This window comes from Amblyraja radiata, chromosome 20, assembly GCF_010909765.2.
Source record: "Amblyraja radiata isolate CabotCenter1 chromosome 20, sAmbRad1.1.pri, whole genome shotgun sequence".
NCBI classification, from domain to species: Eukaryota; Metazoa; Chordata; class Chondrichthyes; order Rajiformes; family Rajidae; genus Amblyraja; species Amblyraja radiata.
The window spans coordinates 665986-687695 of NC_045975.1; the positions used below are offsets into that span (position 1 = coordinate 665986).

Sequence of the window (21710 nt, forward strand, 5' to 3'; positions counted from 1 at the left end):
ACACCACTAATCACAGTCTCGAGTCTGAAAAACAACCTCCCACCACCATCCTCATCATGAAGCCAGTTCTCCAGCCAGTCAGCTCGCTCTCTCTGGATGGCATGAGATTTAACACCAGCAGCCTATCGTGCCAGACATACCATGCCCTGGTCGGCAACTCCTGTGCTTCGGCACGTTTTTAATCTACAGTGAAATCTGTACAAATGAGCTGATTCATACCAACTAGCCCACGCCAAGTCAGTGACCACACAACCTGCCAGTCATGGAGGAAAGTGATCAAGGCCCAGGTCTGTTATCAGCCAGCAGCAGCTACCATAGGGTCATAAGTGATAGGAGTAGAATTAGGCTATTCAGCCCATCAAGTCTACTCTGCCATTCAATCATGGCTGATCTATGTCTCCCTCTCAACCCCATTCTCATGACTTCTCCCCATAACCTCTGACACCAGTACTAATCAAGAATCTATCTATCTCTGCCTTACAAATATCCACTGACTTGGTCTCCACAGCCGTCTGTGGCAAAGAATTCCACAGATTCCAAAGAAAGTCATCAACTCCTTCCTAAAAGAATGCCCCTTAATTTTAACACTCCTCTGCATTTACATCGTCACGGTCATGGAAATAGTGCTTGGGCAGAACACTTATGCCAGCACATGGTTCCATCATGACAGCATCTGTTTTCAGATGGTCAGTCACTGCATCAGTGTCAAGGAAGGTCAGAACACCACCCCATGTCCAGCAAAGAGTGCTTACTGTCCTGGTTGGCAGCAAACTAGCAACAGAGCTGTGCTAAATGGGCCATTACATTATGGTTGGTTTGTTCCTGGCCTCTCAGGCCTGATCTTTCATTGTGCCCTAACAGAACATCCTTTAATTCTGAGGCGATGACCTCTAGTCCTAGACTCTCCTCCCACTAGTGGAAACTTCATCTCCACATCCACTCTATCCAAGCCTTTCACTATTCTGTATGTTTCAATGAGGTCCCCCCTCATTCTTCTAAACTCCAGCAAGTACATAGAAACATAGACAATAGGTCCAGGAATCGGCCATTCGGCCCTTAAAGTCAGCACCGCCATTCAATGTGATCATGGCTGATCATCCACAATCAGTACCCCGTTCCTGCCTTCTCCCCATACCCCTTGATTCTGCTAGCCCTAAGAACTCTATCTAACTTTCTTTTGAATGCATCCAGTGAATCGGCCTCCACTGCCTTCTGAGGCAGAGAATTCCACAAATTCACAACTCTCTGTGTGGAAAGGTTTTTCCTCATCTCAGTTCTAAATGGCCTACCCCTTATTCTTAAACTGTGGCCCGTGGTTCTGGACTCCCCCAACATCGGGAATGTTTCCTGCATCTAGCCTGTCCAATCCTTTAATAATTTTATATCTTTCTATAAGATCCCCTCTCATCGTTCTAAATTGCAGTGAATACAAACCCAGTCGTTCCATTCTTTCATCATACGGCAGTCCCGCCATCCTGGGAATTAACCTTGTGAAGCTGTGCTGCACTCCCTCAATAGCAAGAATGTCCTTCCTCACATTAGGAGACCAAAACTGCACACATTAATCTAGGTGTGGTCTCACATGTCCCTGTACAACTGCAGAAGGACCTCTTTGCTCTTATACTCAACTCCTCTTGTTCTGAAGGCTAACATACCATTAGCTTTCTTCACTGCCTGTTGTACCTGCATGCTTACTTTCAGTGACTGATGAACAAGGACCCCCAAATCTAGTCGTACTTCTTAACCAAACACCATTCAGGTAATAATCTGCCTTCCTGTTGCCGACAAACGTTCATCATGGGTTAACCCACTCATTCCTGGGATCTTTCTTGTAAACTTCCTCTGGACCCTCTCCAGAGCCAGCACATCCTTCCTTGGATATGGTGCCCAAAATTGCTCACAATATCCCAAATGCGACCTGATCAGGGCCTAATAGAGCCTCAGCATTACATCCCTGTTTTTGTATACAAGCCCTCTTGAAATAAATTGAGTTTGCTTCCTTTACTGCCGATTCGACTTGCAGATGAACTTCTTGGGAATCCTGCACCAACAGTCACATTGCACCTCCCATTTCTGGATTCTCTCCCCATTTTGAAAATAGCCTATGGCTTTATTCATACTACCAAAATGCATGACTCCACACTTTGCTACACTATATTCCATCTGCCACTTCTCTGCCCACTCTCCCAACCTGTCCAAGTCCTTCTGCAGAGTCCCTGCTTTCTCTACTTTACCGGCCCTCCCACCTATTTTCATATAATCCGCAAACTTGGCCACAATGCCTTCAATCCCCTCGTCCAAATCATTAATATACACAACGTGAAGAGCAGTGTCCCCAGCACCGAGCGCTGCGGAACTCCGCTGGTCACTGGAGCTACCAGGAGCCGGCACAATCAGGGCAGGATCAGGTTCAGTTACATTGGCCAGATAGGCTTTCAGATTCACAATGACGGTACCAGACTACCCCCTAGAGGTGCAGCAGGGCAAGAACAAGCTTCTGGAGATAAGACACAAAAAGCTGGTGTAGCTCAGCGGGTCAGACAGCGTCTCTGGAGACAAGGAATAGGAATAGGGACTCTTTTGAAGGAGGGTCTCAACCCGAAACATCACCTATTGCTTTAGTGCAGAGATGTTGCCAGACCCGCTGAGTTACTCCAGCTTTTTGTGTCTATCCGGTTTAAATCAGCATCTGCAGTTCCTCCCCACCCAAGAACAAACTTCCAACTGACTCCCCAACTATCTGGACTACACTTCTTCTCTCCCTGCCTCCGGCAAAGACTCTAACCCCTACTCAAATTCCTCTGTCTGTGCCGTGTCTGCGCCCAAGATAAGGTGTTCCATACCAGGGCATCTGAAATATCCTCATTCATTAGGGAACAGGAGTTCCCCTCTCCCATCATAGATGAGGCCCTCACCGGTGTCTCCTCGGTACCCTGCAGCTCCGCCCTTGCTCCCCCTCCCCCTAATCACAACAGGGGCTGAGTTGCCCTCGTCCTCACCATTCACCCCATCAGCCGTCGCATACAACACATAATCCTTAGACATTTTCGCCGCCTCCAACGGGATCCCACCACGAGCCACATCTTCCCATCTCCACCCCTTTCCGCCTTCCGCAGAGACCGTTCCCTCCGCAACTCCCTGGTTAACTCATCCCTTCCCACTCAAACCACCCCCTCCCCAGGTACCTTCCCTGTTCCTATACCTCCTCCCTCGACTCCGTCCAAGGCCCCTAACAGTCTTTTCAGGTAAGGCAGAGGTTCACATGCACCTCCTCCAACCTCATCTAGTGTATCCGCTGTTCCAGGTGTGGAGTCCTGTACATCGGCGAGACCAAGCGCAGGCTCAGCGATCGTTTCACTGAACACCTCCGCACAGTCCGCTTATACCTACCTGATCTCCCGTTTGCGAAACACTTTAACTCCCTCTCCCATTCCCGCATGGATGTTTCTGTCCTGGGCCTCCTCCATTGTTAGAGTGAGACCCAGCACAAATTGGAGGAACAGCAGCTCATATTTCACTTGGGCAGCTTACACCCCATTGAACATTGACTTCTCTAACTTCAAATAGCCCTTGCTTTCCTTCTCTCCATCCCTCCCCAGTCCTAGTTCTCCGACCAGTCTGACTGAGCCTGATTAAATGCTATCATTGTATGCTTCATTGTCTGCTTCTCCTAGCGAACAATGTTCTAGTCTACATTATCCTTGATCTGCATCTCATTTGATGTCTTGTTTTCCTATCTCCCTCTCCCCTGAGTCTGTTTGAAGAAGGGTCTTGACCCAAAACGTCACCCATTCTTAATCAGAGATGCTCCCTGTCCCGTCGAGTTACTTCAGCATTTTGGGTCAAGCTTCCTTTCAGGTTCAGATAGTCATAGAGCTGGCCCTTCAGCCCACCTTGTCCATGTGGCATACAGGGCAAGTCCCGTTTGCCTGCATTTGGCCCATATCTCTCTTCCTCCTTCCTATCCATGTATCTGTCCAAATATCTTTTAAATGTGTCGAGTTCATTGTCAGATGCACGAGTGAAAATCTTGTTTGCAACAGCACCGTAGACCCAGACAACACACAAAAACATAAATTGTACTTTACTTCAAGTGCAGCTTCATTTTAATTTTTGCAATTGCATTCATATACTTGAAAACACCGTGCTATAAATAGACTTCAAACCTGCACACAATCAGATAGTTAATAAGAGCACATTAACAGATTTGACCAAGGAGCCAAGCAAATGCTCTACCTTCTGCCTCTTCCTCTTCCTCCTCCTCGTCTTCATCTTCCTCATCATCATCATCTTCGTCATCCTCCAAGTCATCATCTTCTGCTCCCTCTCCATCGTCATCTGTATCACCCTCATCCACATCATCACCTTCCTCACTGCTGGACTCTAACAAAAGGCAACGTCATTCGCATTACACACGGGATATTGGTTGGGATCCCATCCATACCCCCCCACCTCCCCTCCCTTCTCCTTCTCCCCCTCCCCTTCCCCCTTCCTTCCTCCCTCACCTCCCCTCCCTCTCCCCCCTCACCTCCCCTTCCCCCCTCACCTACCCTCTCCCCCCTCATCTCCTTCCCCCCTCACCTCCCCTTCCCCCCCACCTTCCTCCCTCCTCCCCCCCCCCCCCCCCCCCCAGAGAACGTGGACACACCATTGTCCAGTGAGGGTTACAATTCACCACATAACAGCATACAAAGCCTGATACAGTATCAAGCTTCCTTCGCATAAACGGTATTGGATTATTATTGTCGCGTGGAGATACAGTGAGAAGCTTTTGTTGCGTGTATCCAGTTGAATCAAACTACACAAGTACAACAGATGGTGCAGAGAAACACACCAGAGTGTAGACAAAGGTTTGACAGCATTGAAGCATCACAGTTACAAGGTAAAGGTCCAGCCGCTGCAATGAGGCAGGTTGGGAGATCAGGACGGGTGCCACTGGTTGATAGGGGGGGGGGTGATGGGGGGTGGGGTAGGGGGGAGGTGGGGATGATGGGGAGGTAGGGTGTGGTGGGGATGGTGGAATGGGGTGATGGGGGGGGGTGATGGGTTGGGGTGTTGGTGGGGGTCGATGGGGGGGGGGGGTGATGGGCCCAGTGCCTGTTTCCATGCTGCACAACCATCACCATTTTCTTATGGGAGGACCATTCAGTAGGTATGTTGCAAAGCCTACCTGAAGCGTCTTTGAAAATCTGCCGTTGCGGGTGTGCGCGATTTTGGCGCCGTTTAGAGGGGGGCGGGTTTAAAACGCGATTTTCTCTAGGCTGTTCAAATCGAAGATGTTCAGCCTAGTTAATTATTAACGAAAAATCGCTGGAAGACCCCGTCGCAAAGGCTATTATTAGGTTTAAAGGCCTCGTATAATAGTTATAGTAGTTTAAAAATCAATCTCTAAACCCGCGAACACCAGCAACCGCAGGGTCTCATAAAGCAAAAAGCAGAAGTTAGGTTGTATATTTTTACATTAAAAAGGGCTTCTAAAGATCCCTTTATACAAAATTTAATATTGCGAGTAGCTCAATTTGGCCCCATTATATCGCGCAGTATTTTTCTGGGCATTTGGGGCACAAATCTACCGCAATGTGAACGTTCTAAACCAGCGCGTTCCACAGGATCCCACTAGAAAGCTGATTTAAATGGGCATTTATTTACAGCAATTGAACACTGAATTCCTTCCATTTGGTCTATAAATTAATGTAAATGAGATTTAAAAATCATGTTTTATTGTGAATTATTTGTGAATATTATTTGGACATTTAGGCTATTTAAAAATGTTAATAATTTATTAAGAAATGGATAGATGTTTAGATCTAGTAATTGAAGTCTGAAATTAGCTACAATTAGGTAACTAACTAATTATATGCTTTAATTTCAGGTCATCCATGTAAGATTATTTTATATTTGTTTCAGAATGCTTCAATCTATGATAACTGAAAATTTCATTCAGTTCTCTTAATTTTTAAGAAAGTTATGGGCTTTTTACTGTTCACGATCACAACTTTTTTGTTATGTCCATAGAAAATCAATAGGGAACAAGATGCTCATTTCCGAGTATGAAAATGGCCATAACTTTTTAAATACTTGAGATATGAAAGTGAATTAGGTGTCAAATTAAACTTATTTTTATGCTTTATCTGATGGGATAAATTACAGACTTGATTTTTAAAATCTGAAAATTTTGTAACATTGCTACATTCAGATAATGGAGAGGAAGAAGCTGTTCCTGATCTAACAAGGATGAGATCATGTTCTACATCAGGCCACGTCAATGGTAAATACTTGAGTTACATACTGCAGACAATTTAAAAACTGCTCATGTTAGATTTCAATCAATAAGTTGCAGAGTTACACTCACGTTTAGTAAATTCACATTGCACCAATACGGGCCACTCCCAGGGTCAGGCAATATTCCTGGTGTGATTCACTGTATGGTACCGTTAACCCTTTCAGCTGGATAGAAATGAGGCTTTTACAATTGTTTAGCTGAGGTGAAGATTAAACCATCAGCAGGGCTTTCAGCACTGGCCTCCATGTAACAGCTTCAGCGGCCACACCAACCCAGGTTAGACTGGATTACATTGGTAGCCACAATGCAACCAGAGACGGGCTTGGATCTGTACTCCTTGATACTGTTAGCCCACAAAACTCGAAACATCTCAGGTTTAATATCAATGTGCGAGTCGGAGAGGGGGGGGGACAAAGGAAGGGGAGAGCAGGAGCTGAGTCAAGTTACTTTTATTTCTATAGCACATTTAAAAAAACAACTCTCGTTGACCAAAGTGTTTTACATTGGTGGAGGTACTAACGTTATATAACATTGGTTCATAGATTAAGAACATACATAAATACATACATATAGCCCTCCCTCGGAGGACGTCAAGAAAGGCTTGAGAGTAAAGATGAGTTTTAAGTCTCAACTTAAAAGAGTCGATGGAGGGGGCAGTTCTGATGGGAAGAGGGATGCTGTTCCAGTCTAGGGCCTGCAACCGCTGAGATGCGATTAATTACTGACGGGTGCCGCTGGTTGGTGGTGGGGGGGGGGGGGGGGGGGGCGTCCCAGTGCCTGTTTCCATGATGCACAACCATGACCATTGCTCTCATTTACCTTCATCACTGAAAATGGCAATGACTTCCCGTTTCCTTTGAGATTTTCCCAGTGTTACGGATATATTGATTGGTTCATCCTGATCCTCGTCCATGGTTTACATTCAGAAACGGAAGGTCTGCAAGAAACAGAATTGTTATCAATTAGAAATCAGCTGGGCGATCAATCATAAAGAGACGATAAAGCTGCAGCTGGGGAGGGGAGGGTGGGGGCTCTGATCGGGTGAAACCTGAAGCTCAAATCCTCTTCAGTTCTGAGGGAGCTTTCTGACCTGTAACGTTGACCTGGTTTCTCTTCCCACAGTTACGGCCTGACCTGCTGAGTATTTCCAGCACTTTCCATTTTTGTTTTAGATTACCAGCACACGTAGTTCTTTTCAATGTCATCAGAGCTTGTTGCAACTTTCAGATGTCAAAATCAAATGTAATCATTTCAGATCATTTGCTTTCTCTATTATATTGGAGAGTTTCAAGAGAGAATTAGCTCTTAGGGCTAAAGGAATCAAGGAATAGGGAGAAAAATCAGGAACAGGGTACTGATATTAGACAATCAGACATGATCATATTGAATGGCAATGCTGGCTCGAAGGGCCCAATGGCCTCCTCCTGCACCTATGTTAATGTTCAATGTTTCTATGAATAGACTAGTTGAGATATAAAGTTGTTGAGTCACAAATAGACATGGAGTAACTCAGCGGGTCAGGCAGCATCTCTGGAGAACGTGGACAGATACAAAGTGCTGGAGTAACTCAGCAGGTCAGGCATCTCTGGAGAACGTGGACAGGTACAAAGTGCTGGAGTAACTCAGCGGGTCAGGCAGCATCTCTGGAGAACGTGGACAGGTACAAAGAGATTAGTTAAAACAAATGTAGGTCCCTTGCAGTCAGAAACAGGTGAATTGATCATGGGGAACAAGGACATGGCAGACCAATTGAATAACTACTTTGGTTCTGTCTTCACAGGGGACCGGGGGTCAAATGAGATGGAGGAACTGAGTGAAATCCAGGTTAGCCGGGAAGTGGTGTTAGGTAAATTGAATGGATTAAAGGCCGATAAATCCCCAGGGCCAGATAGGCTGCATCCCAGAGTACTTAAGGAAGTAGCCCCAGAAATAGTGGATGCATTAGTGATAATTTTTCAAAACTCTTTAGATTCTGGAGTAGTTCCTGAGGATTGGAGGGTAGCTAATGTAACCCCACATTTTAAAAAGGGAGGGAGAGAGAAAACGGGGAATTACAGACCAGTTAGTCTAACGTCGGTAGTGGGGAAACTGCTAGAATCAGTTATTAAAGATGGGATAGCAGCACATTTGGAAAGTGGTGAAATCATTGGACAAAGTCAGCATGGATTTATGAAAGGTAAATCATGTCTGACAAAACTTATAGAATTTTTCGAGGATGTAACTAGTAGAGTGGATAAGGGAGAACCAGTGGATGTGTTATATCTGGACTTTCAGAAGGCTTTCGACAAGGTCCCACATAAGAGATTAGTATACAAACTTAAAGCACACGGTATTGGGGGTTCAGTATTGATGTGGATAGAGAACTTGTTGGCAGACAAGAAGCAAAGAGTAGGAGTAAACGGGTCCTTTTCACAATGACAGGCAGTGACTAGTGGGGTACCGCAAGGCTCAGTGCTGGGACCACAGCTATTTACAATATATATTAATGATTTGGACGAGGGAATTGAATGCAACATCTCCAAATGTGTGGATGACACAAAGCTGGGTGCAGTGTTGGCTGTGTGGAGGATGCTAGGCGGCTGCAAGGTGACTTGGATAGGCTGGGTGAGTGGGCAAATGTTTGGCAGATGCAGTATAATGTGGATAAATGTGAGGTTATCCACTTTGGTGGCAAAAACAGGAAAGTAGACTATTATCTGAATGGTGGCCGATTAGGAAAGGGGGAGATGCAACGAGACCTGGGTGTCATGGTACACCAGTCATTAAAAGTAGGCATGCAGGTGCAGTAGGCAGTGAAGAAGGCGAATGGTATGTTAGCATTCATAGCAAAAGGATTTGAGTATAGGAGCAGGGAGGTTCTACTGCAGTTGTACAGGGTCTTGGTGAGACCACACCTGGAGTATTGCGTACAGTTTTGGTCTCCTAATCTGAGGAAGGACATTCTTGCCATAGAGGGAGTACAGAGAAGGTTCACCAGACTGATTCCTGGGATGTCAGGACTTTCATATGAAGAAAGACTGGATAGACTCGGTTTGTACTCGCTAGAATTTAGAAGATTGAGGGGGGATCTTATAGAAACTTACAAAATTCTTAAGGGGTTGGACAGGCTAGATGCAGGAAGATTGTTCCCGATGTTGGGGAAGTCCAGAACAAGGGGTCACAGTTTAAGGATAAGGGGGAAATCTTTTAGGACCGAGATGAGGAAAACATTTTTCACACAGAGAGTGGTGAATCTCTGGAATTCTCTGCCACAGAAGGTAGTTGAGGCCAGTTCATTGGCTATATTTAAGAGGGAGTTAGATGTGGCCCTTGTGGCTAAAGGGATCAGGGGGTATGGAGAGAAGGCAGGTACAGGATACTGAGTTGGATGATCAGCCATGATCATATCGAATGGCGGTGCAGGCTCGAAGGGCCGAATGGCCTACTCCTGCACCTATTTTCTATGTTTCTAAAGTGCTGGAGTAACTCAGCGGGTCAGGCAGCATCTCTGGAGAACATGGACAGGTACAAAGTGCTGGAGTAACTCAGCGGGTCAGGCAGCATCTCTGGAGAACGTGGACAGGTACTAAGTGCCGGAGTAACTCAGTGGCTCAGGCAGCATCTCTGGAGAACATGGACAGTTACAGAGTGCTGGAGTAACTCAGCGGGTCAGGCAGCATCTCTGGATAAACGCATTTTGTGTCTATCTTAGGAATATACCAGCATCTGCAGTTCCATTTTATTACTGGGCTGGTCTCATTTTCTGAATTTGCCCCATAAATCTCTAAGGCCTTCCTTCCCATCCATCAGATACAGTATGATGGAACTTTATTTATCCCAGGAGGTAATAAATAAAGAAGAGATTTAGAAGAGATCCTGACCCAAAACGTCACCTATCCTTGTTTTTCAGAGATGCTGCTAAGTTACTCCAGCACTTTGTGTCTTTTTTTGTAAACCAGCATCTGCAGTTCCTTGTATCTACCCTCTAGTTTCAGAACTGCTCTATTTTCAGCATTTTGGATTTTCTGAAGTGATTGGCCTGGTGTGTGTGCACACAGGTCTGAGCTCCCACAGCCAGTTTGAATATCCAGAGAGCTATTCATAGTGTGAGGCAGGCTGACATTGCAGCTTTGTCGTCTGTTGGTAAATCACGGTCAGCATCTACTTGGCAAACTTCCTCCTGATTTCACCTTGTTCTGGGGTATGGCATTGCCCCCATTTTAATAGATGCAACTTGTTTAACATATGATTCAGTATTAATGGATGAAGTAGCAAGGCAGCTTGATGGAGCAGTCTGGCTATAATGCTGGGCCTCTCTTGAGCTGCAGCTGTCACCTCTGCAGCATTTATATAACAGTGTCTCAGAGCCCTCTACAAATGACAAACGTTTTGAAGTCTAACCTTTGTTTAGTGGGCAAATAACCATATAACAATTACAGCACGGAAACAGGCCATCTCGGCCCTTCTAGTCCGTGCCGAACACGTATTCTCCCCTAGTCCCATCTACCTGCACTCAGACCATAACCCTCCATTCCTTTCCCGTCCAATTTATTTTTAAATGATAAAATCGAACCTGCCTCCACCACCTTCACTGGAAGCTCATTCCACACAGCTACCACTCTCTGAGTAAAGAAGATCCCCCTCATGTTACCCCTAAACTTCTGTCCCTTAATTCTCAAGTCATGTCCTCTTGTTTGAATCTTCCCTATTCTCAATGGAGGAGATAATTTATGCACAATAGTATTACTGACGGTAATTAAATAACTGATCCGTAGATTTGTTATTTAATTGTTTGAGGGATCAATTGATGAGAAGTTTCCATTGTACCACCACACGGTCACACCTTATGACCATTTGTCATTGATTCTTATCCACTGTTTGCACTGTAGCTCCATGCTGTGTCCATCGCAAAAGTCTGTCAATTTAAGCTTAAAATGTTTTAACACTATCACTATTGTTTCAGAAAGAGGTGATCCACATTCAACCTCACTGCAAAGTCCTTAATTTCACCCTGAATGTCCTGTCTCCATTTTTAAGCCCCTTATTTAAGACTGCCACCAACAGCAAAACAGTTCTTCTAACTTCTTCAAATCTCCGATTGAAGTTAAGACGGGAGGGGAGCAACCATGACTCAACTGTTTAAGAGAAGGCGGCAGAGCAGAGGAACTATTAGTCTGAGATTGGTAAAACCTGAAATCTGTAAGTGATGTGATAGCAAGAATCTTGGAAACTAATATAATGGAGCAGTCAGTATGGAGGAGGAAGAGAAATCATGTTTGACTCAGTTACTAAAGATCTTTCAGGGTGTATCGAGTACATTAGATGAGGGGGAGACAGTAGGTCTTCAGGGGTTTTTTGAGGACCCTGGCAGATTGATCAACAAGGATAAAGCACGTGGAATTGGGCACAATCTACATGCGGATTGAGAGTTAATCAAAGAGCAGGAATAAATGGATCCTTCTCACATTGGCAGACTGTGAGTGCAGAGATCAGTGGTCGATATTACCTCCTGATAAACAAGGCAGGCCAGCCCATTGAACCAATGCTGGTTTTCAAAGAGATAACATTCCACACACTTCTCTGTAATCTATTGTCTAATACTTAACCATTAGCACCAATTCAACCACCCAACTATCTCCACTGGAGGTTGTTTACAGTATCAACTAACCCTGTAACCCACAGTACCAACTAACCCTGTAACCCACAGTACCAACTAACCCTGTAACCCACAGTACCAACTAACTCTGTAACCCACAGTACCAACTAACCCTGTAACCCACAGTACCAACTAACCCTGTAACATCCAGCACCAACTAACCCTGTAACCCACAGTACCAACTAACCCTGTAACCCACAGTACCAACTAACCCTGTAACATCCAGTACCAACTAACCCTGTAACCCACAGTACCAACTAACCCTGTAACATCCAGTACCAACTAACCCTGTAACCCACAGTACCAACTAACCCTGTAACCCACAGTACCAACTAACCCTGTAACCCACAGTACCAACTAACCCTGTAACCCACAGTACCAACTAACCTGTAACCCACAGTACCAACTAACCCTGTAACCTCCAGTACCAACTAACCTTGTGACCAGTCCATCCTTGGCCAAAACAATTCATAATCTACGTTATGTGTGGGAAGGAACTGCAGATGTTGGTTTAAACCCAAGATAGACACAAAATGCTGGAGTAACTCTGCAGCACAGGCAGCAATTCTGGAGAGAAGGAATGGGTGACGTTTTGGATCGAGACCCTTTTTCAGAATCAGCCTGAAGAAGGGTCTCGCCCTGAAGCGTCACCCATTCCTTCCCTGCAGAGATGCTGCCTGCCTGTCCAGCTGAGTTACTCCAGCATTTTGTGTCTGTCATTGTCTACGTTAGTTGGGGAAATCACATGTAACAGTTCAAAGATTGCTGATGATATGAAACCATTGGGTATGTAAATCGTCATGAGGAGACAGAGGATGCTGTCACGCTGTGTCAGTGGACAACAACATTGAGAAATATGAACATCCACTTCACAATCACAGAGCATTTTTGAACATCGAGAGACTAGATGTCCCTGTACGCAGGCCACTAATTAACATATTGGTAAAGCTGCAATAAGGAAGGCAAGTGATATATATTGGCCTTCATGGCCCCAGGATTTGATTGCAAGAGTAAAGGTGCATTATTACAATAATATAGGGTCCGCTTGAAACTATGTAGAAACAAGATGCTGATTTACAAATGAAGACAGAGGGAGCTGGAGTAACTTGAGTCTGAAGAAGGGTCCCGACCTGAAATGTCACCTATCCATGTTCTCCTGAGATGCTGCCTGACCAACTGAGCTACTCCAGCACTACGCATCTTCTCTCCTCCATGAAAACATTTCTGAAAAAATGTACACAATTTTAGTCCCAATACCTAAAAAAATAAGTCAGCCGGAAAAAGCACACAGAACAGTAGATCAATCACTTCTGTCCAGAGATGCTGCCTGTCCCATTGAGTTACTCCAGCATTTTGTGTCTATCTTCAGAGTACAAGGACAAACCATTTGGCCGACAATGTCTGTGACGAACCCAATGCCAAGTTAAAGTAATCTTCTCTGTCTGCATATGATCCGTATCCCCTCCATTCCATGCACACCCATGTTCCGATCCACGAGCTTTTTAAAAAGCCACTGAAATATCTGCCTCCACCACCACCCTCGACAGCACCTTCCACACACTCACTACCCTGTGTCAAAAACTTGCCCAGCTCGCCTCCTTCAAACTTTGCCCCTCTCACCAAAGTTATGACAGCTAGTCATATATAAGCAAACTGGATAACCAGGGTCTGATTAGGAACAGTCAACATTGATTTGTGCCTGGAAGGTCATGTTTGACAAATCTTCTTGAATTTTTTGAAGTGGTTACTAGGAAAATTGATGAGGGTAAAGCAGTGGATGTTGTCTATATGGACTTTAGTAAGGCCTTTGACAAGGTTCCTCATGGAAGGTTGGTCAAGAAGGTTCAATTGTTGGGTATAAATGCAGGAGTAGCAAGATGGATTCAACAGTGGCTGAATGGGAGATGCCAGAGAGTAATGGTGGATGGCTGTTTGTCAGGTTGGAGGCCGGTGACTAGTGGGGTGCCTCAGGGATCTGTGTTGGGTCCACTGTTGTTTGTCATGTACATCAATGATCTGGATGAAGGTGTGGTAAATTGGATTAGTAAGCATGCAGATGATACTAAGATAGGTGGTGTTGTGGATAATGAAGTAGTTTTCCAAAGTCTACAGAGAGATTTAGGCCATTTGGAAGAATGGGCTGAAAGATGGCAGATGGAGTTTAATGCTGATACGTGTTAGGTGCTACATCTTGGCAGGATAAATCAAAATAGGACGTACATGGTAAATGGTAGCAAATTGAGGAATGCAGTTGAACAGAGGGATCTAGGAATAACTGTGCATAGTTCCCTGAAGGTGGAATCTCATGTAGATAGGGTGGTAAAGAAAGCTTTTGGTATGCTAGCCTTTATAAATCAGAGCATTGAGTATAGAAGTTGGGATGTAATGTTAAAAATGTACAAGGCATTGGTGAGACCAATTCTGGAGTATGGTGTACAATTTTGTTCGCCCAATTATAGGAAGGATGTCAACAAAATAGAGAGAGTACAGAGGAGATTTACTAGAATGTTGCCTGGGTTTCAGCAACTAAGTTACAGAGAAAGGTTGAATAAGTTAGGTCTTTATTCTCTGGAGCGCAGAAGGTTGGGGGGACTTGATAGAGGTCTTTAAAATGATGAGAGGGATAGACAGAGTTGACGTGGACAAGCTTTTCCCATTGAGAGTAGGGAAGATTCAAACAAGAGGACATGACTTCAGAATTAAGGGACAAAAGTTTAGGGGTAACATGAGGGGGAACTTCGTTACTCAGAGAGTGGTAGCTGTGTGGAATGAGCTTCCAGTGGAAGTGGTGGAGGCAGGTTCGATTTTATCATTTAAAAATAAATTGGATGGGTATATGGATGGGAAAGGAATGGAGGGTTATGGTCTGAGTGCAGGTAGATGGGACTAGGGGAAAATAATTGTTCGGCACAGACTTGTAGGGCCGAGATGGCCTGTTTCCGTGCTGTAATTGTTATATGGTTATATGGTTATATAGTCTTTGACATTTCTACTCTGGGAAAAAAGGGGTCTGACTGTCGGCCCTAACCATGCCTCTGAAAATCCAGAGAACACAATCAAGGTTTGTCCAACTTCTCCTTATACCTAATACCACCTTAAGCAGGCAATATAATGGTAAATCCCTTCTGCACCCTCTCTAAACCCTTCACATCCTTCCTGTAATGGGACAAAAACTTTTCACTCGGTGCACATGACAATAATAAACAAACAAACAGAACTCAAGTCAAGTCAAGTTTATTCGTCACATACACATACGAGATGTGCAGTGAAGTGCACACAATGCTCCAAATACAGCCTAACCAAAATTTTATAAAGCTGCAACATGACTTCCTCACTCATATAATCATACAACCAAGGGCAAGCATACCGTGGGCCTTCTTTGCTATTCTATTTATTATTGCTGCTACTTTCATGGAGCTATGGACTTAGACCCCAAGTTCCGTCTGTACATCAATGCTACTAAGGCTCTTTTGTTAACCATATACTTCATATTCAATATCCCAAAGCGCACCACCTCACACTTGCTTGGATTAAACTCCACCTGACTCATAGCTGAAACTGATCTAAATCTCGCTCTATCCTTTGACAGCATTCCTCCTTTCACAACTCCACCAATTTTGGTATAATCTGCAAATTTACTAACAAACCCATTTACTTTTACACCCAAGGTACACAAAATTGCTGGGGAAACTCAGCGGGTGCAGCAGCATCTATGGAGCGAAGGAAATAGGCGACGTTTCGGGCCGAAACGTCGCCTATTTCCTTCGCTCCATAGATGCTGCTGCACCCGCTGAGTTTCCCCAGCAATTTTGTGTACCTTCGATATTCCAGCATCTGCAGTTCCTTTTTTGAATACTTTTACACCCAAGTTGTTTACATCTATCACAAACAGAGGTCCTAAGGCAGATTCCTGCAGAACACCACTGGTCACAGGCTTCCATCTGCAAGCAAGGAAACGGAGGGAGTGCAACATCTCAGAATGGTTCTGGGATGACAGGTCTGTCCAATGTGGAGAGACTGGGTCGTATCAGCTTCTATTATCTCATATTTTGAAGAATGTATGGGGACTACATCAAAAGCATTCAAACTTACCAGGCTGGACATGAAGAAAATGTTTCCTTTGCTGAGGATATAAAACCATGGGGTAGTTTGGACAATAAGGGACAAGCCAGCTTGGACCAAAATGAGAATAAATATCTTAATCAAAAGGATCTTTATACTTCTCTACACTATGGGGCTGCAAGTCTCGCTTATTGAAGAAGGGTCCCAACCCAAAACGTCACCCACTCCTTCTATCCAGAGATGCTGCCTGCCCCGCTGAGTTACTCCAGCATTTTGTGTCTACCTTCGCTAATTGAACAAATCCAAAGGACAGACTAATAATAATAATAATACATTTTATTTAATGGGCGCCTTTCAGACATCTCAAGGACACCTTACATAGATTAATAGACTGAGAGATTTCTGAGTCTGGGAAGAAAAAAATCATCCGTGATCTTGTTGAATGTTGAGCAGGCTCAAGAGTCCTGATGGCCTACTTCTTATGCTTCTTTTATCCCTCAGCTACCAGTCATTTTCAAAGGGGAATACAATGAATATTTGAAAAGGAGAATTGTGAAGTATTATTTTGAGAGATGGTAAGAAAGAATTAGGGTTGTGGGAAGTCTTGCAGGCAACCAATACACATTCTTTTTGTGCAGCATGATTTTGATCTTTGAGTGTGATTGTAGGTTATATTATGTGGCATAGACAAGGTGGAAACAGGCCATTCGGCCACCCCGTCCTGTTCCTCGTCTACAACCATTTGGATGCAGCCATGGGGTGGAATTTCATGGGATCTCTGCAAATTAAACCGGGAATAAATGTCTTCACACAGAGAGGCCCGTGAGGAGCAGCAACTGTGTAGAGGGGCCTGGAACATGGAGCCGGGCCTGGGCCTGGCGCCGGTCCCTGGGCCGTGGGTTCAAGGCCCTGGTGCCTGTGGCCTGAGTCCGGGGCCTGGAGCCGAGGCCGAGGCCGGAGAGCCGCGACCCTGTGTTGGGCCGAGGCTGGGCCTGGAGCCTGGAGCCTGGAGCCTGGAGCCTGGGCTCTCCCACCGCGGGCTCCCCTCAGCCCGGCCCCGGCCTGTAGGCCTCAGGCCCCGCCTCGACCCGCGGCTACGCGTTGTTCCCACCCCCAGGCCCCGCGCTCCAGGCCCCGGCTGCTTCTCACCTCTCGCCGCCCTCCGCGGGTCGAGGCGCTCCCGGGTCGCCTGTCACAGCCGCCTCGCCGCCGCCCGCGATCACAGCGCCGAGTGGGGCCGAGTGTGGAGCGGCCGCCGGAGCGAGGGAGCCGAGTCCGCCCGACAACAGCCGAGTGGGGCCGAGCGCTGGCTGGCGGCGGGAGGGAGGGAGGGAGGGAGGGAGGGAGGGAGCCGAGTCCGGCCGAGAGCTGGCGGAGAGAGCCGAGTCGAGCCGAGCCCGCTGACCCCCCTCCCCGGTACACAGAGCGGGGACAGCAGCGAGAGGCCGCTCAGCCCCTCAGTGTCCCAGCCTACAACACGGAAACAGGCCCTTCGGCCCCTCTCGCCCATGCTGCCCAACATGCCCCGTCTACACCAGTGCCACGTTTGGCCAATATCCCGCTAATCCTTTCCCGTCCATGTACCTGTCTGTGTCTTTTAAACATTGTTATAGTCCCTGCCTCAACTAACTCCTCGTTCCACACACCCACCGCCCTCTGAGTGAAGACAGACACTAAAGGATGGAGGAGTAACTCAGCGGGTCAGGCAGCATCTCTGGAGAAACATAGAAAATAGGTGCAGGAGTAGGCCATTCGGCCCTTCGAGCCAGCACCGTCATTCAATGTGATCATGGCTGATCATCTAAAATCAGTACCCCGTTCCTGCTTTCTCCCCATATCCCTTGATTCCGTTAGCCCCAAGAGCTAAATCTAACTCTCTCTTGAACACATCCAGTGAATTGGCCTCCACTGCCTTCTGTGGCAGAGAATTCCACAGATTCACAATTCTCTGGGTGAAAAAGTTTTTCCTCATCTCAGTCCTAAATGGCCTACCCTCATTATTAAACTGTGAACACTGGTTCTGGGCTCCCCAAACATCGGGAACATTTTTCCTGCATCCAATCCTCTAAGAATGTTATATGTTTCTATAAGAACCCTTCTCATCCTTCTAAATTCCAGTGAATACAAGCCCAGTCGACCCATTCTTTCATCATACGTCAGTCCCGCCATCCCGAGAATTAACTTGGTGAACCTATGCTGCACTCCCTCAATAGCGATAATGTCCTTCCTCAAATTAGAAGACCAAATTTGCACACAATACTCCAGGTGCAGTCTCACCAGGGCCTTGTACAACTGCAGTAGGACCTCCTTGCGCCTAAACTCAAATCCTCTCGCAATGAAGGTCAACATGCCATTAGCTTTCTTCACTGCCGGCTGTCCCTGCATGCATCATCTTCTTCTTGCGTTTGAGGTAGCAGAAGTCTGCAGCAGGGTGATGCCATCCGGTTCAACATCCTAAAATGGGCGCATGCTCCGGGTTGGCGCCAAGCTGTGGCGCTGCTACTGTATCTGTTTGTTGTTGTTCACTGGGTTGAGATCAGTTGACAGGGCTCACCACGGGGAGGTCAACAACATGAGCCCCTCCTTCGTGCTTACTTTCAGTGACTGATGTACAAACACACCTAGGGCTCGTTGCACCTCCCCTTCTCCTAATCTGACTCCATTCAGATAATAATCTGCCTTCCAGTTCTTGTTACCAAAGTGGATGACCTTACATTTATCCACATTAAACTGCATCTGCCATGCTTCTGCCCACGCACCCAACCTATCCAAGACCCTGCAACCTCATAGCATCCTCTTCGCAGCTCACACTGCCACCCAGCTTTGTGTTATCCGCAAACTTAGAGATGTTACATTTAATTCCCTCGTCTAAATCATTAATGTATATTGTAAAGAACTGGGGTCCCAGCACCGAGCCTTGTGGCACTGCCTGCCATTCTGAAAAGGACCCGCTAATTCCTACTCTTTGCTTCCTGTCTGCCAACCAGTTCTCTATCCACGTCAATACCCTACCCCCCAATACCGTGTATTCTAATTATGCACACATAACATGGAGAGGTGACGTTTCACAGAGTGCTGGAGTAACTCAGCGGGTCTGGCAGCATCTCTGGAGAACATGGATAGGTGAGTTTCGGGTCGGGACCCTTCTTCAGTGTCCGAGTCTGAGAGTTCTAAGGGTCGCGACCCGAAACACCACCCATTCTTTTTCACCAGAGATGCTGCCTGACCCACTGAGTTACTCCAGCACTTTGTGTCTATCTTTGGTGTAAACCAGTATCTGCAGTTCCTTCCCACACACAAACAATATCAGGCAGCACACCCCTCCCTCCCTGGTGATACAGAGCAGCTGCCGCTGGTGCCAGGGTACATAAACAGTCATCTAGAGGACACGGGAGTGGCTTCCTCCCCCTGCAGTCTCTCTCCAATGTTACAAGTGTTTGGGAAACGCCGAGCCTGGGCTGTGTAAATCATTCTCGACACGGAAGTTACCCAGAAGCCTGGGAAAGATGGGAGAGGACAGATGCCGGGCTGATTGTATCTGTCCGCTGCTATTTTAGTCCAGGAATGTGTTTGGAGGTTCTGGGAAAGTTCTCTCCGTTCCCCTGCACGGCATTTGTGTCTTTGACAATCTCTGACATTCTGTGTGTGCTGCTGTTTGCATGTTTGCCTGTCCACGGCACGCGGGCGGTGTCAGCTCTGAAACTGCCGGCCTGGAACAGGTAAGCCAAACACAACTCCCGACCTGGCACGGCCCGGCACGTCACGGCCCTGCACGTCACGGCACGACACGGCACGTCACGGCCCGGCACAGCACGCCACGGCACGTCACAGGGACGGGCAGACCAGCTGTCACCTCTGCTCTGAAACAATTTAGCATCAGGGTAAGGGGGCGAGTTGTGCAAAATCAATCCCTACACACACTACACACACAGCCCCCATCAGGGTCACTAATAATCACACTTAGAACTTCCAGAAGTTGTAGAACCACGGGACTGGACATCATGAAACTTGCAGAATAGTGAAAGGCCTGGATAGAGTGGATGTGGAGAGGATGTTTCCACTAGTGGGAGAGTCTAGGACTAGAGGGCACAGCCTGAGAATTAAAGGACCTTCTTTTAGGAAGGAGATGAGGAGGAATTTCTTTAGTCAGAGGGTGGTGAATCTGTGGAGACTGTGGAGGCCAAGTCAGTGGATATTTTGTGTCAATAGGCAAGTGTTTTATTGTCACATGTCCCAAACACAACGATGCAGCAGCACAACACGTATGTAAAAAAAGTTCGGTGTATTAAGTGCACACATGTATGTATACGTATGTGTATGTGTAAATGTATGTTTATGTGTACATGTATGTGTATATATATATACCTTCAGCACACACACTTAAAACAAACAAACAATTATCGCGCAAACAGACCAACCCAGAGTCCCAAGTCTACGTCCAAGAGAAACATTAGACTTTCACTTTCACAAGGAGTTCCTGTCCCGGGGGTGGCCGGGCTCCAGTTGTCCACAGCACGGGCTGACTGACCCCGGTGTCCAGGGCGGGCTCGGACTCTGCCACTGACGCGGGGCGGTGTGGAGGGATCGCGGCCGGACTCTGGCGCTGGGGGGCAGAGAGACAGGGAGAGGGAGAGGGCGGGCAGCGTCGCTGTTGTGAGGCCGAGTGACTGTGACTCCGGCCCCGGGAGCGGCTTCTTGGTCCGAACCTCAAACTAAACCCACAGCCGGAGCGTCTCATCGTGGCTGCGGTCACGGGGAGAGAGAGGGGGTAGATACGGGGCGAGAGAGGGATAGAGAGAAACATAGAAAATAGGTGCAGGAGTAGAGGCCATTCGGCCCTTCGAGCCTGCACCGCCATTCAATATGATCATGGCTGATCATCCAACTCAGTATCCTGAAAGGGGGAGAGAGCGAGGGGAGAGAGAGGGTGAGAATAAGAGTGAGAGGGAGGGGAGAGAGGGGGAGAGACCACGGGCTCAGGGCGAGGGTGGTTAATCCCACACCAACCCCGGCTCCAGACAGACTTGACCCCAGAGCGAGTGATGTTGAGGCGGAGCGGGCGAGTGAGGAGCGACAGACACAACTGGCCGGGAAAGGAACAAATGAGACGGACACTGTGCGGGGCAGCGCGGCCGGTAGGTTTCAGTGCCGAGGGAGCGCCGCTGTTGGAACTTTCTGCTGCCTCACTGCCGGGGGGGGGGGGGGGGAGAGGGGGGTGTAGGAGTGGCGGGGGAGAGAGAGGGGGTGGTGGAGGGGGAGGCTTCATGCAACAGGAGGAGGTCATGGAAGGGGGAGGGTATGAGGGAGCTCAGATGGGAGAGGGGGAAGAGGAAGGGAGAACACAGTGGAGAGGATGGGGAGAGTGGGGGAGCCCAGGCCGGAGGGGTGGGGGGCAGGGGGTGGGGGGCAGGGGTAGGGGGGGGGGGGAGAGAGTGACCCCGGGGGCGGGTTGCTGCTGCCACGGGCACACTGCGCTGCACCGACCCACTGTGCGTGTGACAGTGGCTGACCCGCTCCTGGACCGCGGCGGGGGAGGGAATGGGAGGGGGGGATGGGGAGAGAGAAAGGGGGGGGGGGGGGGGGAGGATCTGTGTGGGGGTGGGGGGGGGTGGGGGGGGGGGGGGTGAGGGGATGGGGCTGTGTATCCTGGAGCCTGTCACTGTCCAGCGGGAGGCAAGTGTAGACTCTGTGCGTCTACCCGATCTATTCCTCTCATGATTTTATACACCT

General features: G+C 47.4%; 1 protein-coding gene across 4 annotated transcripts in view; it reads right to left on the reverse strand.

Moving 5' to 3' along the window:
• The window catches only part of LOC116984480 (PHD and RING finger domain-containing protein 1-like), a 70153-nt gene extending 52865 nt beyond the window's left edge, over positions 1 to 17288 (reverse strand). For 3 of the 4 annotated variants that reach the window (XM_033038609.1, XM_033038607.1, XM_033038611.1), the window contains exons 1-3: positions 17130 to 17258; positions 7103 to 7220; positions 4237 to 4383 (exon numbers count right to left, since the gene is read on the reverse strand). In XM_033038609.1, the coding sequence (XP_032894500.1) occupies positions 4237 to 4383; positions 7103 to 7196 (241 nt within the window). In that variant the 5' untranslated portion in view covers positions 7197 to 7220; positions 17130 to 17258. Of the gene's footprint in view, positions 1 to 4236; positions 4384 to 7102; positions 7221 to 13048; positions 13143 to 17129 lie in introns of all 4 variants that reach the window. The other variant, XM_033038608.1, reaches the window with a different exon arrangement.
• Positions 17289 to 21710: the final 4422 nt, after the last annotated feature.